Source organism: Drosophila subpulchrella, chromosome 3R, assembly GCF_014743375.2.
Source record: "Drosophila subpulchrella strain 33 F10 #4 breed RU33 chromosome 3R, RU_Dsub_v1.1 Primary Assembly, whole genome shotgun sequence".
In the NCBI taxonomy this organism is placed as follows: domain Eukaryota; kingdom Metazoa; phylum Arthropoda; class Insecta; order Diptera; family Drosophilidae; genus Drosophila; species Drosophila subpulchrella.
Genome location: NC_050609.1, coordinates 16,414,040 through 16,439,961, shown reverse-complemented (window position 1 = coordinate 16,439,961; position 25,922 = coordinate 16,414,040). Strand labels below are relative to the sequence as shown.

The 25,922-nt window shown below is 42.2% G+C and overlaps 1 protein-coding gene across 4 annotated transcripts; it reads right to left on the bottom strand.

The window, feature by feature from the left end:
- Window positions 1-7: 7 nt before the first annotated feature.
- On the bottom strand, window positions 8-25,914 carry LOC119554638 (cation-independent mannose-6-phosphate receptor). Of its 4 annotated transcripts, none has more exons than XM_037865639.1 (18): window positions 25,864-25,914; window positions 25,398-25,474; window positions 25,240-25,323; window positions 24,193-24,409; window positions 23,968-24,131; window positions 23,609-23,892; window positions 23,403-23,550; window positions 23,186-23,307; window positions 22,995-23,107; window positions 16,721-17,184; window positions 16,446-16,559; window positions 8,794-8,940; window positions 8,018-8,197; window positions 7,821-7,947; window positions 4,836-4,903; window positions 1,324-1,585; window positions 1,118-1,248; window positions 8-798 (listed from the first exon to the last, which is right to left on the bottom strand). In XM_037865639.1, exons 2-18 carry the CDS (start codon window positions 25,452-25,454, stop codon window positions 718-720), a joined length of 2,763 nt encoding a protein of 920 aa, XP_037721567.1. In that variant the 5' UTR covers window positions 25,455-25,474; window positions 25,864-25,914; the 3' UTR covers window positions 8-717. The 4 variants fall into 4 exon arrangements, with proteins under 4 accessions (XP_037721567.1, XP_037721589.1, XP_037721582.1 ...); XM_037865661.1 differs by having other exon boundaries at window positions 1,417-1,585; XM_037865654.1 differs by lacking the exon at window positions 25,864-25,914 and adding an exon at window positions 25,546-25,656.
- Between the last annotated feature and the right edge of the window lie 8 nt (window positions 25,915-25,922).

The following is a 25,922-nucleotide window of genomic DNA, read 5'->3' as shown; positions in this document are numbered from 1 at the left end:
TTTTATATATTTTTTAAAGATTTTATTATATATGTATACATTTAAAATTGTACATTTAGCCCTTTTTAATGAGGCTCGCCTTAATCAACTAAAACAACACAAGACACAAATAAAAAGAGTAAGTACAAATTGCCTTAGAATAAAATACAAATCGTTTCAAAGGAATATTATATAAATTGCACTTGAAAGTGCTTAAAATGAAATCACTTGGTTAATGGAAGGAAAAAAGCTGCTGCGCCATATAGGTTATATATCTAGCATTCAGCGAACATATGATTTAAGCAATTGTCCTTTGCAATTCTCTGGCGAATGCAGGCCGCATTTATCTATAGCTATAGGTACGGGTTGGGTTTTGGTTTTGGTTTTGGGATTTTCCTTTACATACGAAGGGTATATAAAATATATAATGTGTATATATATGGTTCCGTTAATTGGTTTTCGGTAAGTCGTCGTTGTAGCCTACGCGTATTGTACAATTTTATATCAGCAGTTCGCCCCCATCTTATCCTTACTTGTTTTCTTTTGTTTTGTTTTTGTTTAGCTCACAATCAGTTCCAGTTTTCAGTTATGTCTTTGGTGTTCCATGTTACTCACTTTGGGATCTTACGTGTCTTTAACTAGCTACCCCCGCTTCGCTCGTTCCACCACCTTGTGCCCCAGCCCCATGCTAATGGCTAAGAAGGCGTCCGACGACGACTTGGTTTGGCTTGGGCCCACCTAAAGCAGCATGTCATCATCGCTCTCGGTGAACTCGCCATTGGGCTCCAACAGCAGGTTGGCCTCCTCGTTGGACTGAACCTGTTTGGGAGATAATGATACATAAAATTATGAAAGAGGCCTTAATTAGAAGGCAAAAGATATAAAACAAGGAGCTTTTTAGATCACAAAGAAAAAAACTATTTAATAAATTCCCTGAAAAATGTTTTTGGTTTAAAAAAATCAACTAGATTAAATGGGAAATATTTTTTTAGCTAGCTTAACTTTACAAGAACCATGTTTTGTCGGGATAATTAACCTTTCTTAAAAAAGTACTTCTACAATTTAAGAAATTTAAAGTACAAGTCTCTTCCCTTGAACACAAAATGACAAGGAGCTTCTTAATTAAAGGGCCACTTACCCGGGAGTATCGCACCGCGGAGTTGCTGCGCCGGAAGAGGCGGCGGACGCGCTGCCTCCGCGCCGGGGAAAAGGCAAACAGGCCCAGGCACGTCACACAGAAGGTCACCGACAGGATGGCGGCCAGGATGGCTGAAAGGATGAAGGAATAACGGGGCGGATAAGCGATGGATTCAAAGGGGGATCATACGGGCCAGCTGCACTTACTGCCCACGGAGGCCGTTGGCCCGATGGGAGTAGCCGCCGGATCGGGCGCAGCTGTTGTTGTCGTTGTCGACGTGGCCGCCTTGGTTGGCTTACCCGCTGGCGATGCCTGAGTAGTGGTGCTGGTGGTGGTGGTGGTGCTGGATGTGGATGTGGAGGACGAGGTGCCCGTGCTGGGGCTACCATCCTGCTGGGCCGCGCCTAGGGAGAGGAACTCACAGATGCTCGGCGTTCGCTGCACATAAAGCAAATTGCATTGCTGGTCCTGCAAGAAAGCGGATTCGTGTAATTAGAAACTTTCTTCATTAAGGGCTGCGAGCAAAAATAAATAAATAAATTGATATGGAGACGGGGGGCATAAATTCCGAGTAAAATACGAGTGGAGTGGACCCAGGGACAGCGGCAAATTCGTGGCGCAACAACTGCTTGCAGCTTGTTTCCGGCATCCTGCCGCCTGGCTACTAACAACAACAAAAAATAAAGGGAAAAGAAGGGGCAAAGAGAAACCCTTGCTGTGTGTAACACTTTCACCCAAAGACCATTTCCGGCGCGACCAGCGACTGCAAAATGAAACAGCAAATGTGCGCATAATTTAAAAACTTTTGCGGCGCAACTGCAACTGGCAACTGGCAACTGCAAGTGGCGGGGCAAAAACGCTCGCTGGCTGGCGAGATGGCGATGTGGCACAAACTTTCCCGTCACGCGGAGGCGCCGCACCAGACACGAACATGTCCGCGAGGTGGAGGGGCTGGACTGGGTGGGTCCCGGGACCCAAGGACGAAAGGGGGGCAACGCATTAAAAAGTTTGCAGCCATTTAAAATCCCATTTCATTGAATCGCTAATTTTCCAACAGCGTCGCTGGCTGTAGCCACTGCCAGTACCAGGAACCGTGTACACAGCTCCTTTTTGTTGCCACCCAAAAGTTGTCCTTCGCTGTGTTTATATATATAGTATGCTATAAATGCACACGTGCACTGGGAAAAATGGGTATTTAAGTGGGAATAAAACTAGTCAACATTTTCTAGATAAATCCTAGTTCATGTTTCAGGTATCTAAAAGTATGCAACAGAAGTGCAATGAACTCTGATAAAAATATGTATTTATTGCATACTTTTAGACACCTAGCATTTTTAAGTAATTTAAAAGTGCTAATGATTTCTCAGGCACCCCTACATTACAGTAAATAAATAATATAAATTCTTAAGTGACCTAGAAATAAAGTAATCTTTTACAAAGTTCTATTTATCTTCCCCACATAAAGTAAACCATTTCTTTTGTAAGATGTAGAATATTTTTTAAAGTGCACAACCGAGTGCTACTTTCCGCTTTGCAGTTCAAGGATTAAAGCGTGATGGGTTGTTCCAGCGAAAAGCTTTCTTTTCCCCATTTCAACTTGGCTGCCAGGCTGCCCAGAACATCTTGTTCGGCTTAACCTGTTGAGTTGGCTACATTAGTCAGTTGTATTAGCTGTGTGGAACAAGGAATTGAAAATATTAAAGATCCCAGGAAGCGTGTCAAGCAATTAACATCATGGGATAGTTTATACACATATGCACACTCACACAAGTGGCCACCCAAAATCGGAGCCAGTGCCTCGATTTGATTGTTGGTTAAGGGTGGATGGGTGTTGGCATTTGCCAAGTGGGTGCGGGAGTTTCGGGATGTGGGGTTCATTTTGTGGACAGAGGGGTGTCAGAGGCCGCAACCCGCATCTATGACATCCCAACTCCCCAGTGGCGATGGCATTTGGAAACGTTTGTCGGAGGTGGCAAACAGCTTGCAGCCGGTTTAAATTTGGGTCAATTGCCTGGTGCCACAAATGCAAAATCGAGTCGAGTCGAGTGCTGTCTGGATCGAGTAAAACATACAAAATGGACCGGCAAATATTTTCAATCAAACAGCGTTTCCTCGGGCGTAATTTTTGCGTAATCGACTACAAATGCGGTTTGATGATGGGACATCGAGTGTTTTCGGCGTTTTTCGATGCTTTCCAACCTAAAGCACTAATTGCGAAACGTTTTTCCTGGCTGGAACAGCTAATGCAATCCACTCACTAATTACGATGCATTGTGCTTGGCAAAATGGGGAGGACTGAGGGAGTATATTTTAGCAACCTGCGGTTAATTGTCGCCCAAGCAAAACAAACAATTATTAATTAGCTTAAAGAGAGGGAGTCGGGCATGCATGCTAATGATGCTGGCCTTCCAGAGAAGCCACAACAAAGTCGGAACCTTGGTCATTAGTCAAAGTGCTGCAGGCGAATGCAACTTAATTATATTAATACCCACACACAAGGGCACTCGGCAGGTAGTTGCAGTATAAAAGGCTGGCTTGTAATTCAATTTACTACCACAGCCTGCTGGCATGGCATGGCCCACTCACAATCCCTGGTTAATACTGCACTGCTCTGCCAAAAGTCCAGAGGTCACCAGGCCAATACATGAAGGGGTCACAATGCGAACACAATGCATGCATATCTCTCCATCTGATCCGAAATGGGGTCAGGCCAGCACCTGCATCCCGCTCTTGATGACAACAAAGACCTGGGGCGACTCGAATGAACCCGGGAAACAAAAGCTCCAAGCCAGCAGCTAAAGACCAGGTGAAGTTATTAGACAAGAAGCAAGAAATGCAAAGCAAACCGCAAAAACAGAACAGAAAATATGAAAAGACAAAGGACACGGCCACGGTTGAAAAGGGCTGAAAATGAGAAAGATGCACAGGCAAAGCCGATTGCCAAGTGGTAAGCATAACAAAGGACACCTGCCGCACTCCAAAACCCAGAGATCCTTTCTCCAAAACCACCCACCGCCTAAGTCACCGCCCCTTTCCAAGGTGGTGGCCCTGCTGCGTCAGTTGGTCCCTTGTTGCCCTTTTCCGCACACATATTTCCTACATTTTCGCTTTGAAGCCCAGGATCTGTGCCTTGTGGCGAGACTTTGAGAACGGACCCACCGACTGCCAAGATTTCTTGTTCGCATTCACAAAACAACCGGAGAATATAAAGGGTAGGGGAAATAACTTCAGGTAGCCAGCATTTGCATACCCTTGCAATAAAGGGTAAATACCCAACTTAGAAAATAGGATTTACTTGAAAAATCTACCCTTGAATTGTGAAATCACTTATAAAGGTGTCTAAAAGTATGCAACATTTCCTATAAATTTTAAAGTTAAGGGATCCACTGTAAAAGGCAACACTCCCATTTTAAAGCATACTTTTAGGTACAATTATAAATGTTTTCAAATCAACCTCTTAAATTACGAAAGGTTGAGTAGTTTTTTAACTTTTTAACATAGCTCATCTATCCTCTCTTAGGGTATTAGAATAAAAAGCATGCAAAATTCCCTACAGTTGCCATTCCCGCTGTGTTCCTTTGATGCGCATTTGGCAGGTCGCTGAAAGGCGTGCTGCTGCACAACCCTTTGTAATCCCCGGTGGAGGAGCCAAGAATAAGCACCAGATGGGTTGTTTACTGATTCAGGTAAAAGGATATATACAATACTTTGTACTTACGCTGGAGATGGTGCTGCTGCTCTCCGTCTGGTTGCTGCATATCAGGCGGATCTGGACGTTCATCGTTCCTGCGAAGGAGTGTTAACATAATGGGGCATTAGTTTCGAGACCACTTTAATTAGTTCAAATGAAGCCCCAATTCAAAACAATCTTAACCCTAATAAAAGCGTACCAAAGGCAGTAGATGAGCAGAGACAGAACAGCCCTGAAAGCCAGGCTTTCCATTTTAATGGGCCAGACAAAGGCTCTCTCCCCGCACACACAGTAACCCTGGCATCCTTATCAAAATTTCAAATGATACAACACAAGGGGGTTCTGGGACAAAGTGGATTGGGCCTGGACGCCGCAAAGTTATCGCATAAAAGCCAAAAATAATTATCACCACAGACGACAACACAGCTACAGCCCCAGCTGGTTGTCCTGGAATCCTGCAGGGTCAGGCTGCTACTGTTGTCGGTCAAATGAGTATTTTTCCCTCTGTGGAGTGGGGGAATCAAAGCCTCTAGCTTCGGTCGCAAAGCCACACAAAATCTACAACTCGTTGGGATTTGGGCAAGCCAAGGTCCCCAGCTCCTGCTCCATCCATCCATTCATTCAGTCTTCCATCCACCCACACACATTTCTGGTATCTGCTAACGCCTGTCACTGGGCATATTAAAATTGTCTGATCGTTTGCAGATTGCGCATTGTCGTCCCACAATGGCGAAACAGTTTGTGTGCCGCACACAGAGTTTTAAAATAATTCCATTTTACGGCCAGGGCTGAAGACAATGGAGATGTGTCATAATTAAATCGTCGTCAGTTTTATTTGTCAAAATAAAAACTTTTTGGTTTTAATGGCAAAGTTTTAAGTGCCATGCAATGGTTTGAATAAAAATGATTGTGCGAATATAAGGCAGCTAACCCCGGTGGCTCGGGGGAAATCTCTGGATGCCTCTTAGCCTCTTAAGCCCCCCTCAAAAAAACACCTACCCACCCAGTTTGTCTGCTCTGCATGCATTAAAAATTCATGCAGTAGTATCACATCAGCCGAGAAAAAAACGAACGTATAAATGTATAGAAAAACAGGAAAGGCTCCAGAGAAAAAGAGAGATTTTCCCAAGTGCAGCAAGATTATTTTACCGCATTATCTCGTAGACAGTTTTTTCGTTTCCTTGATATTTTTTGTATAATTCTTTTTATTGTATAATTTCAGGCACTTTGCTTGCAGCCGGGACGGACAAAAAGGAATCTTAGTTAAAAAGCAAACTGCTAAAATGATAAAAAACCAAAAAAAACAAGGAAGAACGCTATAGTCGAGTACCTCGACTATCAGATACCCGTTACTCAGCTAAAGGGACCAAAGGAAAATGGAGATATGCAAGCAGCAAATGCGCCACCTACCGGCGGTAGACAGATTTAAGCGTTGTGGGCATTAGAGTGGGCGTGGCAAAGTTTTTTTTAAATCAATCGATAGGTGTTGACGAGACCAATACATTTAAGTTAAAATTTTTTATCTAGCACGAAAATTGTGGGCGCCACAGGCTTGGGCGGTTTGTGGGCGTTAGAGTGGGCGTGGCAAACTTTTTTTTAAATCAATCGATAGGTATTGACGAGACCAATACATTTCAGTTTAAATTTTTTATCTACCATGAAAATTGTGGGCGGCACAGACTTGGGCGGTTTGTGGGCGTTGGAGTGGGCGTGGCATATTCGCGTAATAAACTTGCGCTGCGCTCAAGCCTACGGAATCTAAATCTGAAAACTCGTTTCTCTATCTTTGATATTTTCCGAGATATCCGCGTTCATATTTACGATTTTTTGAAGTTTGTGGGCGGTTTGTGGGCGTTAAAGTGGGCGTGGCAAACTTTTTTTTAGGTCAGTCGGTAGGTATTGATGAGAACAATACATTTCAGTTAAAATTTTTGTTCTAGCATCAAAACTGTAGGAGCCACAGTTTTGGGCGGTTTGTGGGCGTTAGAGTGGGCGTGGCACTCTTTTGAAACAAACTTGCGCTGCGCAGGAATCTCAGGAATCTGCATGCCTAATCCCAGTATTGTAGCTCTTATAGTTTCCAAGATCTCAGCGTTCATACGGACAGACGGACAGACGGACAGACGGACATGGCTAGATCGACTCGGCTAGTGATCCTGATCAAGAATATATATACTTTATGGGGTCGGAAACGCTTCCTTCTGCCTGTTACATACTTTCCGACGAATCTAGTATACCCTTTTACTCTACGAGTAACGGGTATAAAAATACCCGAAAATGTCGCAGTTGCAAGAACGGCGCCTCTTGGAAAAAAATACGAGCGCCAGCGACAAAAATGACGCGATAAAATGCCGCGAGGATTTTCACAAGAAGTGCCGGCGAGGAAAGTGCATTGGGCTGTATGCCAAATCTAATGCGATTCCTTCGTTTTCACACAAAACACCCGGAAGCATTCCAAAAACGAGAAAGAACGCTGTAGTCAACGGCCTCGACTATTGGATACCCGTTAATCAGCGAAAGGTAGTGCGAAGGGGATGGAGATATGCATGCAGAAAATCGGCTGTTTCCGAGATGGCACACTTCATTTGCTTATAACTTTTTAATGAATGGACCGATCTAAACAATTTTTGGCATGTAGATGGGTTTTGATAAGCAGAACAAAATCCTATTTATACTTTTATAAAATTTTGGACTATGGGCGTTATGGGCGTTTGTGGACATTAGAGGGGGCATACTTTCCGACTAATCTATTATACCCACTTGCTCTACGAGTAATGGGTAAACCAAAAAAAAGAACCTGGCTTTTAGAGGCGAGCGGAAAGCCAGATAAGAAGGGCAAACAAAATGGCGCGCGTGTTGCGCCAGCGGAAGGGGAAACGGAACCGGAAACGGAAGCGACAAGCGACTAGCTTCTAGCGACAACGCGGACTTTGCTCCCGCTCCCCTTGGTCCTTGATCCCCGGGAATATGCAAATCGAATTAGCCGGACTGGACGGGACTGCACACACTCACCTTCTCGCCCGCAATTAGGCGACTCGTGTGTGAAGAATATGTTGACCAGCGCCTGCGAATAGTCCGTCATCGCCTTGCGATGCGCCCCGCAAGTGTTTACCGCCATCTTCGTGCCATTGTAGTCGATCTGAAAGGTAACGGAAAAATGCAATTTAGTCTCCTGGTCAGACATCCACTCGGTCTCTGAAGGCCCTCACCTCAATCTTGCCATCCTTGGTGAACGGCGCCCTCTTGAAATTGAAGCTACGATTCAGCTCGTCGTGCACCAGGTCGCAGGTGTCCTCACTGAAGGTGCACTCGTGCGGCGGGCAAAAGACATTGGTCTCCCACTCGAATGCGTAGGCACAGTCCTCAATCGAACGCAGCACCGGTTGGCCCTGCAAATGGAGGAGCAAAGGGTCGAGCAACTATTAGGAGCATGCAGGCAATTTGCAGCAGATCTGGGTCCAGTGGCCATGAAATAATCGCATATATGTATGTATGTTTTCTGCAACCCAGCCACTCAATGCTTTCCGCAGAAAGAAGGTCCTGAAAACGTCGATTTTCTTACAGAGCTACACATAAAGAATGATTTTCCCTTTGGTTGCTATATTTTTAAGATGTCTATAAACTTTAATCATGAAAATCATATTAAGAATCCCTATAATTTGGTAGTGAAAGGTATCCGATTGAAATGGAAAATAGCCTTTCAGTTAAGGCAAACAAATTTAGTCTTCCAGTAAAAATAGTAGGTACAGTCATCAATAAAACGCAGCACAGGATGACCCTAAATTAAGATAGAATATCAATTTTTAAAAATAAAAAAAGTAATAATTTTAAGCGCGCTTTAGTCAGCCCAAGAGATACTAAACAAAAATGTTACACTTCCTTCTGAAGGATATTTAAAGATTTGTTGCAGTTTTTTATGTTTTTTATATATTATTTGGCAAGGCAGGTTAAAATATTTTAGAAAGATTTTTAGCAGTGTACTTACACGACCAGCACGCATATTACAGCTGAAAAGGATGCGCGTGGAAAGCTCCGTGGTGTTGTCCGTGGGGCAGGGGTCTCCCTTCAAGTACAGCAGTTCGGCGTAGGTGCGATTCCTTTGCGTCAGTGACACCAGGGGAAAGCCCATGCTCTGTGGAAAAAGGGGAAAAAGAGGTGACGACAGAGGATTAAATCAACCTCGGCGAAAGCGAAATGTTTAACTTTATGTCTGAGATTGCGGCAAATAACTCGAAATCCCTGTCTGAGCCACGCACACGTTCCTGTGTCGCCAGGATCCTCCTGCTGGCTGTTGCAGCTTGTTGCTATCGTTGTCATCGTTGTCCAGGCCAACCAACCTCGCATCAGTCGAATTCGAAGTGGAGTGGCCGGCACATCGATGCCATGATAACTGGCATGGCAAAGGGGTCGCCAGGACATGCTGGTCCGAGTCAGCACAAACGACAATTTAATGGATGGTTCAATGGCACTGGACACCCGACCAACAAGAGCTATACTAACTTCCTAGGAATGGATAGATATTGCTCTAGAGGATATATTTTAACTTCACCCTAACTTTTGTTTTACGCAAAACTAACTTACAGGACTATATTTGAAATTATGTAAGTTTAAGACCTATCTAGCTATAAAGTTCTATAAAAGTGTAGCTTCAATTTTAGGAAGATCATTACAAAGTAAAAACCGCTCGACATAAAAATCTTAAATTGAAAACCGAAATTAGAAAATAATTTGTAAGAGTACGCTATTAAAAATAAAAGAGTTTGGTTAAAAATCAACAAAGTTATACAAAAAATAGGAGAAATACCACTACCCTCTGATGTTATTTTGCAACTTAAAAATATTACTATATTTTTTATTTACTTATAAATATTTATTTTTGAATATTTAAAGAGACTATAGAATTTTTGAGACCCCGACCAGCTTGTCGCCTGTGCAGCTGTTGCTGCCCCCATCGATGGAGCACGCTAACTGCTGCTATTGGCAATCAGGCAGCTTAAACGCTGCCAGCTATCCAACTAGCCGGCCAACGACGTGAGCTTAATGCGCAAAAAGCAGGGATACCAGTACTTGGAAAGGGGGACCCCTTAAAAGGAGGAGGGGGGGGGGGGGCAGAGGCGGTGAAGAGCAAGTGCATTGGCGTTCGAGTGGCACAAGATTTATGCCCGGGTCAACAAGGTCGATGGCGGCAAGCGTTGCACATGTTGTCGTCTCATCTTAAACGTATTAGGAGGAGCAGGAGTTCCAGTTCCATGGCCAGTGCCAGTACCAGGCTGCCGGCTCCGATCTCATTTCGTATGCAGCTCAGGCGATGTTTTAGCAGTTTGCTCTATTATTTATTGCTGGCCGTTTCACTGACCAGTCCGTGCCAGTTCCTTCCTTCCTTCTACCCCCTCTGTCCCTGTGTCCCCTTTGAAAATCCATTTGAAAATCAAAATCGCAGCTAATGCGCCATCAGCAAATACACAACGAGATTGAGATAGGGTTGGGATGGGCTGGGATGGTATGGGATGGGATGGGCACACACCATTCTGACCTGACCTTCAGCCAGGCGGCCTCATTAGCATGGAAATGGGTAAGTGGGGGTGTTGGGTTCTAAGGGAAAACAACAACAGGGGAAATAGGGGACTTTGTCGGCGCCAGCTTACCGACTTAAAACACAGCACAGCACAACGCTGCTGCTCGGCAGTAAGTTTTCCCAGTAGCTCTGGCTGTGCAAAATTTATTGAAAAACTTTCTTATCGCATTTGAACAAGCGAGTAACTTCTCAGTATGTTTCCGTTTGCCAGTGTGCGTGCGCCTGGATATTTGTGATTATTTTTTTTAAGTTTCGCAAAACTTTCCTCTCAGGGATAACAGAGAAAATACAAAAAAAAAAGAAAAAAAGGAAAGGAAATGCCAGCGACGACTGGCCGGCCAGACAGAAAGTAACTTAATTGTTTGCAGATACAAATAAATGAGTTGCACAACGAAAAAAAAAAAACAAGAAGCCAAACACACACAAAAGGACACAAGGCCAAGCTCACAACAAGGGACAGGAAAACAAGAAGAAAGTCTTGACTTGATTGTTGGAAAATCTTTGGCCCGGCCAGGGAAACAAATCGAAAACTTTAATGCGCTGCTGGGAAGCGGGAAAGCGGTGGAAGATTAAAAGAACTGTTTCGGAATCTCAAAAGGATTTCAGGACACGACATTTATTTAGGTAGCTGGTTCTAATTAGTGGCGGTACCCTAAAGGTGGGGCATCTTATCCCTTAAGTTATACTTCGTAGTGTGGGGGAATGGTATTCTTTTCTTGCTTAGATTCGATGTAAGAGTGGTCACGAGGAAAACGGGGAGAAATGATAAGGAATGGGATTAAAGGCATTGTGTTCCAATCTCAAAAGGATTTTGGTACAGGAATTCTTTTAGCGGAAATCTAATTTGTCTTGAAAAACAATTTCCTATCTTAATTTAATTGTGAAAAATAGTTTCCCTGAGCAAAAAGGATAATACTTATACCTTGTTGGGCAATTATTTTAGTTATTAGGATTATATGGTAGTAAAGATTCATAAATATAAAAAAATGTCACTTATTTTTGTTAAGGGACTGACTATATATTTCGTAATCACGTAGGGGGTGAATGATATAAATTTTTTGTTCGAAAAATTGATTACGTGGGTGGTGGGGATAAGTCAAAACTCGGCATAACTATGATTACGTAATATAAAGACACTCCCTTAAAGATATAAAACCATTCATCATATATTAAGACTGTGAAATTACTTGGTTTTTTCATGAAAAGGTATTTCATATGTATTAAATGCAAGTTGTGAAAGTTATAAATTAAAAGTGGTTTGTAAAAATAATTAAAATAAAACGGTTATTTGAAGCATAGAAATCATTTCATAAATGATATTTGTAAGATTAAGGAGTTGAACATATACAGTTTTCCTGCCGAAGGAAAAAGACAAGGTCCTGCTCAAGTTGAAAAGCAATAAAGATTTCCGCAAGTTCAGCGATTCGCTAGCAAAATGCCAGCGGACAAGGACTCCCGCAGGACCTTTGGAATGGGGGCCAGTGGGCGGGTCATCGGGCCTGTGGTCGCATTGACATTATAGCCGGGTCGAGAGCGAAACTCACAGGAATCTAGAGAAACAACAATGGGCGGAGAGGCATGACATTGAGGGACAGTACAATAACTGGGATAACAATAAGGACAATGGCGGCAGGAGCACAAGGACGACAGGGCAGGACGAGTTATCCTCCGTATTGTGGAACTGCTGCTGGCAAGGCATTCAGCTGTTTGCACAACAATTTGATCTATTTCATTATTAATCCGATTTGATGGGGCGAAGACCCCCAACGGCAGCCATTTTGACGATTTTGCGGTTATTGTCGGAAGTGCAAATGCAAATGCAAATGGAGATGCACCCACCGCCAGTTTGGAGGGGGTAATGTCCCAGGGATTGGAAAGTGGGAGTAAGAATGGGGGCCAATTGCCATGCCAGTCACATGCCCCATGCCAAATTTGCACTGGCACAAGTCAAACGCCCCCTTCGAGTTGACAATGGAGTCCCTGCATGCCAATGAATTGACTCCAACTCGCAGCAATCCAAAGCGAAATTCCCAGCAAAAATCAAACGTGTCGCTGATCCGGGCTTCCTTTAAGTCAAGCGCACCAGGCGACAAATGTCTGGAGTGCCAATGCCTTAACCCCCTAAAGACAAGTTTTTTTTGCATTCTAATTTAGCCTTAAGCTCTGTGAAGGAATTTTAAACATCGCGTGCAGCTAAAGCTAAATATTATAAACTATTAACTTCGAAAAATAGAAAATGGTATCTAAATGTCTTCAACATTTTTTTTTTAGAATTATAGAAGGAGATATTTTTAAGTAATAAGGATTTTCTGATTTAGTATAAATGTATCACAAGTTATGTATTTAAGATTCTAAAATCTATCACTCAAATTAATTTTAATTTTAAATGTAATATATGCCTAAAATATATTATTCATCATATTTAAGTTAAATAACGTACTGTAACTCTACAAATGAATGTGATATTAGGTGTTTATCGATAGGTAACAAATCCCTCAGGTAATACTGTTCAACTTGCCTCAAGGCAACATCAAAATACTTTATGATCTCTTTTCCATGCCATTACCTATCGGCAATTTAGTGACCTTTGTGCTCAGTGGGTTAATGGAATACCCTTGGGACGCAGCAATGCTTCTTTCCATTGTAGCTGTTAGCCTGGCGATATGCAATGGCAGCACATTAAAATATGTGCATGCGATAAAGGCTGAGCGGGGGTTTTGGGATGGGTTGCCAAGATGCCAATGCAGGCGACAACGTTCGACAACTGCCAATGAGTGGGCGTGGCCAGGGGGCTGGCAGAACAAGAAGAAGAGGTGAGGCAAGGACACCAAAAAGGGTGGGGAGTATGGGAGGTTTGGGGTCCGCTCAAGTGCGCGTCAGCAGCTACGAGCAGCACATTTCCGTTTCCGCACACGAAATGCTCTGAAAACGAAGCATTTTCAAAATGCAAAACGTGGCGCAAATTGTAAACAGGAATGGGAAAAGAGGAGATACACAGGAAAAAAGATATTAAAAATATATACCTTTTGATTGTAGGTGGGGAAACATTATTAGTAATGATAGTATTAAATATTTACAAGCTGCTTTGACCTTTAGTCTTGAATATGATCGTAGAAACTAACGCATGAGTTTCAAGACTATATATTTCAATAGGATTTAAGTTATTTCAAAAGGTATAGTTTATGGTTCAAGGAATAACATATAAGTATTACATTTACTGCCTGTGATTACTTTAAACATATGAATATTTTTAAAAATTTACAACCAACATACCATTATTACAGTTATTTCTTTCTGTGATTCATGGCTACAGTTAGCGAAGGCTACAAAAATAAAGCAATAGAATTTTTATAAAAATATATTTGCCATGACTGCGTTATTTCTAGGCCAGCGGCATGAAAACAAAGCCGATGGCACTTTAAGCCGCCACCCACTTGGAGCCATATAGAGAGCCCAACCCCCAACCCAACATCCCCTCGAACCAAAACCCCGCTAGCGGAAATGCTTTACAGAGCACGTCGCCGGTAGGCACACCCCCTATGCCCCCTCACCCACCCCCTCACTCACATGTACACATGGATGCTGCTGGCCGCTAAAAGCTGTTTTTACAGATATTTTACCCCCACCACCCTCCGCCCACCACCACCCACCAGCCGCATTTTGCCATTTCCTTCCGTTCCGTTTCGTTACGTAGCGCGACGTTACGTTGACTGACCTTACGTTATGTTCACATATTTCACTCGCGTGCTGCCAGCCACAAAACTCCGACCCCCTGCTGCCATTAGGTCCAGAGGCGGGTCCAGAAATAACACTTAAAAGGGATTTTAAAAAATGTTTATATCAAAATACAGCTCTTTAACTGTAGGATCTAGAGATACTGTTTGAGTTCACCAAAAATGATTCGAGTTATACTTAATCCATATATGTAGTAATAGATTTATTGCTATCTTAAAAACTATCAATTTTTATTGCTTTACCACATTTTAATAAGACGTACATGGTAAAGACCTTTATAATTCAGTATCTTAACAGAAATATATAATAAAAGAAAAGCACTTCTTTAGAAAATTCAAATAATATACAAGAACTTTAACCCCAGTTATACTTCGTGGTCTCGAGTAATTAAAACATGTTGATTATCCCCATGGAGAGGGCATTTAGGACCCCCAAGAACCCCCTATAAGTCCACCCCTGCCTTCACAGCAACTTAACTGCCTTCTATCCCTACTTTCCGCTCCCAACTCCGGCACATTGCCATTTCCAACGCGTACGTGCTTATTTTTTAGCAGCTTGAACAATGTTTTTGCTCCCGGGAAATTTGTGCAGCTTGTGATAAAAGTTGGAGCCGGAAGGTGCCAGAGCGAGGGGTCGCAGAACGGGGTCTTTCGATGGTGCGAGGTCGACATTTCGGGCCTGGCATACGGAAAATGCACTGGGAAGAGCGATTGCCTCCCCCTTGGCATGCATCCATTGTCGCATGCAATTATTGTGCTGATTGAAGTGGGGCGAGTGCGGTTGGCGGGGCAGCTTAGCGGGGAGCCCTATAATTCATCCAACTTTCACAACAAAGACGGAAGACGACCTGGCACTAAGCCGAAACTTCAGCTGCTAAAAGCCACGAAGGACACATCATCGAGGAGGCACGCAAGCAAAAACTGAATTGAATTCGCTGTGAAAATATTATAATTTTTGGGTTTCTCTATATGATGAATGGTGGTAGAAGATTGATATTCTCCCTAGTAAACTCTAACTTCAAAGGGAACACCATAAGTATATCATGATTATATGTAATAATGCTTGTATCACACCCAAGCCCAAGGGGAATTAGTAGAACACCCCAGATTAAATCTATAATAGACCCATTTTTTTCCATACATGTGTGTAATGATTTTATGGAAGAATGTATGAGTTATTGAATCCCAGAAAATCCCCTCCAATTATCCCATTCATTTGCAAAGATTTTAGGGATAGCAGCAACGGGGTTTTTTTTTCGACCGTTTTGTGGTCCTGGCAGAAATCTCGTTTCAAGCAAATTTCATTGCATACTTTTGTGGGCTTAAGTATATAGGCACCAAAAACCCCACAGAGTTTTGGACTGGCCCAGTGGCCACATGCTCAGCGAGGAGATTTTTGGCATTAAACAACTTTTGGCCGCTGTCAACGGCAGACAGTGTGAGTCCGAATGCGAGTCCCCAGTCCCCAGTTCCCAGTTCCCCAGTTCGAGGTTCCTCTTAATGAAGCAAGCAAATCCACTGGTCAGTCCCTTGGGTTCCCCAGAATTCTGGTATGGGATACTTGGGGTTTTTTCTCCACTGTTGGGTTAGTGGGCGAAGCTAAGCTTAGCAATTAGATTGCTGCATATTTAATGCATGAATGGCGCCACAATTTTGGGCATTTGACCAAAAGGCCACAACCATATTGAGGCGTTTATGAGGTGGAAAGAAGGAAATGAGGGGAAAAGAGACGTAAATTACGAGTGATCCCCCGGACGTCCACTCATAGGTTATGTGCATGCAAAGAGTTTTAAGCACATAAGCGGCTTTCTTTCACGTGACCAACACACCCGCCCTTTAGGGGGCTTTTTTGAAAGGCATATGCACAACTACGCTCAGAACTTTAGCTCTTAGGATGCCTTATCCACAGAAAATGAATATGTTTTTATATCCAAACTTAGTCTTAGGAAATTTTTATAACAAAAAATATACATGTTTTTAGATTACTGATAGGTTATATATGGGTTATTCGCTTTTAAAGTAGAAGATTTCGTTTTCAATTTAAGGTTAAAGTCTAAAGAAATCTATTTATTTCATTGAGCACGTTAAATAATGTAAATCAAGTGGTTACAACATTTAATTAATTAACATTTTAAGGACCTTTTTCAGAAATTATATAATATCATATTGATATTAGCACCTATAATAATCTGTATCATTAAATGTTAATATTTATAGTTAGTATTTGAAAAAAGGTCACATATTGGGTCCTACAATTTAAGCGCACTCCTAACATCTTGCCCCCAGCTGTAAATGTATGCATGGATATGGATTTTCGGGGGTACTTACACGCTCCTCCTCGGGGGCGCCGGTGGCCGTCACTTTGGCCATGCAGGCAGCAGATCCGCCGGCACAGCCTAATTGGTATTTGGGCACTAATGGACGGCACACATTCAAAAAGAACTGCGAAGAAATAAGAGGGCGAAACGAGAACCGGACCGAGTCCGGGTTGAGTTGAGTGGCAAAGACAAAAGCCAGCAAATTACGGCCTGGTTTGGTATGGCATTGGGGATTGGGGTTTGGGTACTTTGCCTGTGGGGAAATCAGAGAATACAAGGGCTCACCTTGGTCGTCTTGGGCACCAGGTGCTCCAGGCTGGCTGGAAGCTCCACTTTGGCCTCGTAGTTGTCGCTGGCGCTAATCAATGGCGTTAGGTCGATCAGCTCATCGCCACTACTGCCCAGTCCATCCGTTGTGTGGTCCACATAGACGCTGGCCTTGCATTTAATCGGCTCCCGGCAGGCAAGCGGCGTCTGATATTGGATCAACAGCTGACAATTGGAGTCCTCGATTATTTTGAAAGAGTCGCCACCACCGGCAGCACCAGCACTGTTGGCCCCATTGTCCTTGGTGGCATTGTTCGCGCAGACAAACTCGATTTTCGTTGACCAGCGCCTGATGCCCGAATCTGTGGAGCACTCGGCACCATCCTCGTATAGCAAATACAGGGAGCCGGTCTGATTGAATCGCAGCTGCGAGTTGGAGTTGCCCAGGCTGATGGTCGTGGAATTCTGCTCGTAACAGGCGCCTGCAAGTGAACGGGATGCGGGCAGGATCAATTGAGTGCTCCACGGCCACGGCCGGGCGGCAAGTGCCAAAAAGTCAGAAAGAAAAACAGGGACCATCTCAAAGGCAAACAAAACACGAACATGGCCGGCAAATCCTGGCCAGAAAAACCTTAGCCATTCCCTGACCACACTCAACCAATTTTGTAGGTCTTTTTAAGTTCCCCTTTTAATAATCCTAACTATGCTTATAAATATTAAATTTTTGCTTTCAATAAAATACCCATTATTACACCCATGTCTAAAGAATTCGCGTTTTCAGTAAAGAAATATTAACCAAAACCTGGGTTTTGCCTATGTTTACGTAACTTAAATATAAAATTATTAGATGATTATTTTTTTGGGGATTATAATGCTGGTAATATAGCTATAAAAGAGCTAAAAATAACTACACTCTTTTTTTTCACAGTGCACTTTTGAGCCCAGGACTTTCACGTCCTGCAAATGAAACGTTACTCGCCGAGAACAGGAATAGGGATAACACGAAGCGGCAGCAGAAGTGACTGAACATCAAAGGCGAAATTAATTGTTCTCGTTGTTTGTCAACTTGCAAGGCGGATTTTTTTCGCCCAGGGCCCAAGCCCAATGTTCAAGCAATCGGAATGCTTTTAGTACCGCCTCCTGCCAGGAATAACCACTGTTCCTGAGTGGCATCGAAACAGAATGGACACGGCCCCCCATGCATAAGTGGCAGCAAATTTAAATCGATTCAAAAAAGGATGTCCTTTACCGAATTTAAGATTTAATTGCCCAAAAATAACATTAAGTTGTTTGGAAAGCTAAGAGCGTCCTGACAACTCAATTTTATGGAAATAAACAGAATATCTGCTCCTTGCCCTGCAGTTGTCGTTTTTGGCTCTTCCCGTTTTCAATCTTCCATTTCACTTGCAAACCAACAATTTTGAGCAATGTCACTCACATTTGCCGGATTTTGATTGAGCGCCCTAGAGCAGACAGCATTGTGATTGTGATTTGACTAGAGTATGGTAATTTCAGAGCCCCCAACCGACTGCCCGGCACTCCTGCTCCTTCCAAACATTTTTATACTTTATTGCAGACATCGGACAAATATCCAGGCACACACAACCTCACACACATGCAGGATCAAGAGCCATGACCAACAATCCAACAACGAGGAAATAACAAAAAACGATGAGCAAAAAGACCAATTGAGGTGGCTTTTGGCAAATCGAAAAAGAAATCGACTGTCAACTAAATTGATAAATGACATTGTGGGTCTGCGTGACCATCCATGTACGTCTGTATGGCCAAGTGTAAGCATGTATGGTCAGAAACAGGACTTTCTGATGTCCTGTGGAAGCATGCAATTGAATTTAGGAGACCACAAACTCGAAAGAACAGAAGACGTCCTCTAAGGATATTTTTATACAGCTAAGCTCACAGTTAAATAACCAAACAACAAGTTAAAGTTAAAGATTTGTATAATATTAAATATATATAAAACTCATAATCTAAATATTTGAATCTTTCCACTTGAATCTAAGAATCTATGCCTAGAGAACTCCACTTAAAAGACATTTCTTGTCATTAAATTTTAATAATAATATGATATCATATCATATATGCTTAAAGATGTAGTAAGTCACTATCATCAGTTTCAATTTCCAGCTAATTTAAAGGCTTGTTTTTGGAACATGGTATATATTTATAGACTCCTTTCTTATCATTGCATTTTAATAACAGTGTTTTGATTTGCTAAGTTACATTTTAAGATGTATTCAACCTCTAATATCAGTTTCCCCTTCCAACTAATACAACAATTTAAAGAGCTTGCTTTTGGGACATGGTATGTATTTATAGACACCTGTGAGCTATTATTTCGACCGCAGCTGTGTTATGCATCCGGTATTCTTGTACATACACCTTGGGTGAAAATCATTTCCTTGTCAAGATTATCCAACGAGATTGACCTGGTCACAAAACACCGAATGCCACCCCGTAAATTGAATCCCAATGCAATCTCGGTTCAAAGCAGCCTTGGGGCTCGCATTGCGGTCATGAAACAAAACATTGTTCAAATTCCGCCCATTTCTGAGAAGGGTTAAATATAAGGAGCTGACTTTGTGGCATTGATAAGGCAAGTGGCAACAACGGTATGCCGCAAAATATTTCCGGGCCTGAAAAAGCGTGGGCAGCCAGCCCTGCACAAATGGTTAAGAAAAGCGGGGGGCCAAATTGAATTTCAATAAGAAAACATCAGAAAACACAGGCAAGGGCAAAGGCAAAGGCAAAAGGGCCCAAGTAAACCCTAAAAACATTGACCAGCAGCTGGAGGGGCAGCAAAAACCCGGCAGAAGCGGGAAAAACAAATATAAAACGATTTAGTAGCTGCCTGATGCCACTTTGGATGGCGCATCCAGGCCAAACAGCTGCCGGCAAGTGTTAGTTACGGCTGGAGGAGGCGGGATGGTATGGTGGCATAGTGGGTTCGGTTTTTGTCCACTCCGGGCCAAATTGAATCTGCCCACCAGCAACAGCAGCAGCGCCAACACAAATAACCAAGGAAAACTGGGCAGCTGGAAGCCCCCAACATAAAAAGGAGTAAAATACGAAAACAATAAAAACAGCAAATTGAAATTATAAACAAAGCAGCAGCAGCTCAGGAAAAACAACAAGCACAAAAGTGCTGTGCCATTGGAATTTGATACTCTCCAGATTTCTACGAAATATGGCAAGCTTATCTTATGCAAGCTAACGCAAGTTTTATTAACCCAGCAACAACAGAAAAGAAAACCAATCTGAAATAGAAAGTAAATTTGAAATACAATACTTCAAAGAAACCTTTAAGTTTTGATATAATTTTAAACAATACTCTTATAAGCTTTTGTTGCTTATAAACAATTCTATCCTCTAGGAGACCTTTTTTCAAATGTTTTATCAACATTTTCATATCAGTAATGAACTGTCTAAACCCCACTTTATTAAGCCTGGAATAAGGCTCTTCATAAACAGCAAACCGAACTAAATTCGCTTTTGCAATTATTTTGACAAGGTGCAATTAAATGAAGCCTGCGCCTGATCATATCATATGGTGCAATACGTATGACCAAAAAATCCCCCGCAGCTGTCCTCAAAAATGCAATTTGCCGGGCCCACCATAAATAAATATAAAATGCAGAACGAAAACGTAAATGAAAATTACACAAAATGACAGGGAAACGCATGCTGCATAAGCAATTAACAGCAGCAGTTGGTGGGCGGGATTTTATATATGTATGGGGGGTTTTAGGGCGTATTTGGTAGCGCATGGGGGCGTGGCCATAACTCAATTGCAGGCTGAATGGGCCAGGGCCAAATGCCCCTGCCAAATGCCTTCAAATATTGAATTCAGCTATGCAAACCAGGAGATTTTAATGCCCCATCCGGGGGATGAGTTGCAGATGCAGTCGGGGGAGGGGGTGGAGGTGGGGTGGCGGCATATGCCGTCTGCCAGTGTCAGCTGGGCGCCAAACAGCGAACTTGCAACGCAGTATGTATACACTGGAAAAAATGGTATACCAGTTCTGTGCTAAAAACATCTGTTTCCATATGAGAATTTGTTTTTCAACACTTTATTGTAATTATTGAATTCTAATTCATAAGTAACAATGCTTTTTTTAATATCATTGCTAAAAAATTGATGAAATAAAACATTTAAAATCCCTTAAAAACTATACCATAAGTTCAAAAAATCTTTATTTTCAAACATTTTCAACAGTAATTATAGTATTTTAACTCTTTTAGTTATGTTGCTAAATTGTATATCATTACTAAGCAATTAAAAAAAATTTCTAAATTCCTTAAGTCTTTTAAGACCTAAAAAAGTATTTTTTTTTTACCAATAGTTTCAAAAAAAGGTTGATATAATGTCTATATCAACTACCTCTGATTACAAGAAACATACATATGTCCATAACTAATAAAGAATGAATTATTTTTGCAATCAAACTCAATTGTGACCAAGCCAAAAAAGTTTTTAAAAAATCTGTAAGGAACTATAATATAAAACGCTCCCTATTTAAAATCAGATAGAAACTTTTCTCTCAGTGCAAATAAGCGCCAGCTTGTTTACAAAAGCGCTAGCATGTCCTGCGCCCCACTTTCGCGCATGTGTGTGCTGTGTCTGCTATTTGCCTAACAAATGAAAATTTCATGTAGGTCTCTGCCTCTTGGCCTGGACATCAGTTTGGCAAAGGGGAGCACACACTTATTTATTTGTTTAGGCCCGGCAGTGGGCCATGATATCTCCCCATGCCATGCCATCCATATAGCACATCTCTCTGTGTGGGCCGCGTTTTGTTCGCGAGCGAGGGAGCCAGCCAACCGAAAAGGACGCGCCAACGGATATGCGTCTGCAGTCAACTACGAATGCAGGACACCCAGGACAACCAGGACACCCAGGACAGCCAGAGCGAACACCCAGATACACATCCCAGCGCTGCGTGAGCTGCTGCTCCATGGATACCAGTTAGCAGATACCATTTACCAGCTACCAAATACGAGACACGTTTCACTTGCCAACAGCCCGCATCAGGAAAAGTTGTTATTTGCCATGGCGAACCGTCCCCCATGTTGACGCAGCGCATACAAGGCAAATAAATAGAAAAATATCAAAGCTGCGGATATGTTGGCATTATATGCTATATAGCATAAGATTATGCACTGCACGGGCGGCAGGACAAACCATATGCTGAGCTTTTACCATTTCGCTGAATAAATATATGAACTATATCTGTAGCACAATAAATGAAAAAAGTGGTAAATATATGGACTCGACACATTTAAACACCCATATTAAGTTATATATAAATTGAAATGATAAGTGATGTATGTTAAAAAGGATTCTGAATAATTTGATATCATCCAGGAAAATAGAGCATGTTAATGCTATCAAAAGATAAGTACATAGATCAGGAAAGTCAAGGTATGTATTATAATATTTTAAAATAAATAATAAGATAATCAAGGATCTCAGACTGAAACAGACCTTATAAAAGATTTTTAAATATTTAAATTATTTTAAGAAAAAAGATCTATAAATGTTATTATATCTACTAAATAACCCTCTCTGTTTTTAATTGATATACCTTTAATAATAATAATAAAATTCTAAACCAGTTATTATAAATATTTTGTTCAAGGACTAATCCAAAAATTACATGAAAAATAGAAGAGCATCACAAGGTCATCGCAAACGTTTACCTTGTCATTGACGTCAAAAAATGTAAATTGAATTTTCACGTGGAGCCAAAGGGAGAATGGGGTGGGCTAATGGTCTGACCAACGCACAGGCGAACTCGTAAATTATGTAAATATATGACGGAGCACATCACAGATCTAAATCATTATCATCGTGCCCCGGCCTTTACAACTGCCAACACACAAGTGCGGGCGAGTTTGCATACATGGACATATGTAGGGGGACCTACAAATAGCCACTCGTGTGCGCTTTAATGGAAACCGGATGAAATGGTCAACACTTGACCGGGCCCTACCCATTTTTTCCAGCATTCCTCTCCGGTTACCAAGACGATTATGGCCATGAGGGCCATGAGGGCCACTCGAGCGGAAGAGCAATAAAAAATCATTAAACCCGGCACAACAAGAGTCCTCGAGTCGCAAGGGTTTTAAAGCTTCAGCCGGTGGTCACGGGGCTTCCCTAAACTTTTGCGCGTGAAGCCCCGTTTTAATTACGACTCTTTTATGGCCAGTAAGTTTTGCATCGGCACTTAAAATCTATATTAATATTTGAGTGCGCAAATGGTCGACTTACCGCCATTCTCCTGGCAGGGCGTCCCAGCTTGGGCGCACACTGCAATTGTATAGTTCCTGCCATCCTTAACCAGAGTGCGGGCTGGCTTCTTGCTAAGCGAACTGAGATCCAGCCTGTGGAGAGGGATCAGAGCAGGGAGTTCAAAGGGGAATCATTACAGCATACAGTATAAATGATGTGGACCCACTCACAGCTCATTTGTGGCAGTGAAGGCCGTGCAGGGTTCGAGATCATTACAGGCCAAGGGCGTCACAAAGTTGAACTGGTAGGTGCAGGAATCGGCGCCCAGACCCGCGAACTCGGGATGGGCATTCTGAAAAGGAAGTAATGGGGAATTATTGATGACTGAACTAGTTCGTGCTTGGCATCCCACCAAACTAATAAGCCTCAAAAGCCCAAATTACTCACCCTTATGAACTTGTCACAGCTGAAGTATATCACGCTGGTGTAGTTGGCGCTGGAGTTCTTGGCACAGGGCGTTGGTGACTCATGTCGGAGCAGCAGCTGCCCCTTCTCCACCACTGGGCGCGATTGCACATTGCCGAAATTGATAAATCTATGGGAATCCATTTGACTGATATAATTCGAATTATACTAGTTAAATGAATACCCACCTTTCTTTTGAGTTGCTGGCCTTGGGATTATACAGACAAATGCTGCTGCCGGGTGGACACATGCTGTTCTCCCCGTAGAGCACCGGTTTACAAACGTTGATCAAAAAGAAGGCATCCTGGCGATTGCTTGTTCGGTAGTTACTATCACTCAGGGGCATCAGATCGAAGGTTCCATTCGATTTGGTGTCCCGCACACTGCAACTGTTGGACTGCAGGGCATCGGGAATGGAGAGGCAGGCCAGTGGGGTCTCGTAGGAGATGTAAAAAGAACAGGCATTGTTGGCCTAGAAGAAATTAAGAGGTATATTATATAATAAAATCATTAAGTAGTTATTAGAACAGAGTATTTCAATCCTTACATAAGGCGTTATGTGCATGGGCTGGGCATCCAGAGTATAGTCGCAGGTGAGCTGCACATGGAGCTGGTAGTTGGGATTGCTGGCAGTGCCATTATCACACTTTGCTCCGCCCTTGTACTCCAGATACATTTTGCCATTGTTGTAGAACAACTCGTGTTGGCGACCTAAGAGAAAAGTGTATTTCAGAGTGAGATATGTAAGGGTTTCACTGTTTTCCCAACCCACCTATTATGTACTCCTTTCCCTGTTTCTTAAGGCAGGCTGCAACATTACTTTCGCCGTTGCAGGTTCTTGAGAGATTACCGCAGATATTGAACTCGAATTTGTCGCCGCCATTGCTCACGCTTTCCACCACGTGAGCCAAGTCCGAGTGAAGGCCACTGAAGTCGAAGGTGCTGCCATAGATGGGCTCTTTGATCTTGCATTCCTGCGTGGAAAATTTCTACAGGGAAAAATATGTAAGAAAATTATAAACTTAAGGCTTTACATTTTTTCATATTTATTTTGATTTATTTTAAAGGTTTTGAAAATATTACAAACATTGGAGTGAAGGTTCTGAAAAAAAAATTGTTTAATTTTGGAACAATTATGAAAGTTTATTAGTAATTATAATATTAACGTTTTAAAATTTTGACGAGATAAACATTTTTAAAAATTCAAAATATATAGAAAACAATTTTCTAAAAATATTAACAAGTGTATTTGCATAAAAAAGTCTATAATGATTATTATTCTGTATTTATATCATATGATATATTTTATAAATAATATATTATTTTTTTTACTAGTATCTTAACACTTTTGAATAAAATACAAATGTTAGCTTATGCAATTTTGTGTATGTATCCTAGCATATGAAAATTACTTATGTATATTATACTTTTCATGGAATTGTACGCTTTTGCGCATTTTTTAAGACACTAATTGCAATCTAATTATATGAAGCACCCACAAATGTGTTTATTCCTATTTAAGGCATACAAAGAAAGTCTGGAGAAATGATTTCTTTATTTAACGATGGTTTGTTCCGTTATCGCACTTTTATGGGACTGATTGACTTCTTAGCCGTTTGAAATGTCAGGCAACAAAGACTGGAAAGTGATAAGCGAGTGGAAGACTTGCAACTGGAAGGCCAAAAACGGGGTCTGGGCCAAATGGCAACAAGTGCGCAGTGGCAGCAAACAACCTTGAAAGTTTCGCCCACCGCTCAAGGGCCACCCACTTTCCACCCACTTACCACCCACAAAAACCGCCCACGCACCGCCCACTTACCAGCTGATCAACTGCGTCAGCAGCGAAACTCTCACCGCAGCAGAAAAGCAGTAAAATTAAGCAAATCCAGAATTGGCAACGCATCTGCGGGAAAATAAAAAAAAACGTAAAATTCATGGTCTAAAATTAATTTCACAAGCTGGAAAACTTCCACCCACCTGGTGAAATTTTTCCTGCGTGGGAGCTGCGCAGTCCTTTTGCAAACTGCAACGCATTTTGTGGTCACCTGCAGGCTCTGAAAAGTTTACACAAAATGAGTCAAAATCACCGACAAGCGTCCGCTGTTTGTTTATAACTGATTATTACTAATGCTCCTCGAAGATTATCACATTTTTTAGCGCACACAAAGCAATTTGATTCCCTTATCACAAGTTAACTGTTTATTTTGAGAGAGCGAGCCAAGTTGTTATTGCTGTGCCAATTGGCTCTCTGCTTCGATTTTTCAACGGCACTTCGCAGGTAGGCTTCTTCTTCTCCTCCCCCTCGCGCAGAACAACAAATAAACAGTCAATAACGACGCAGTTGCACGAACCGAATTATGCCGAGGGTAAACAATGTGCAATAATAACAGTCGTCTATGATTACACTAAATATACTTTTTATTTTTATTTTGCGGCTAATTACCTGGCGAAAACACTACCAAACGGAGCTGTTATTTCACGTTTACAAGCGAATGGCAGCGG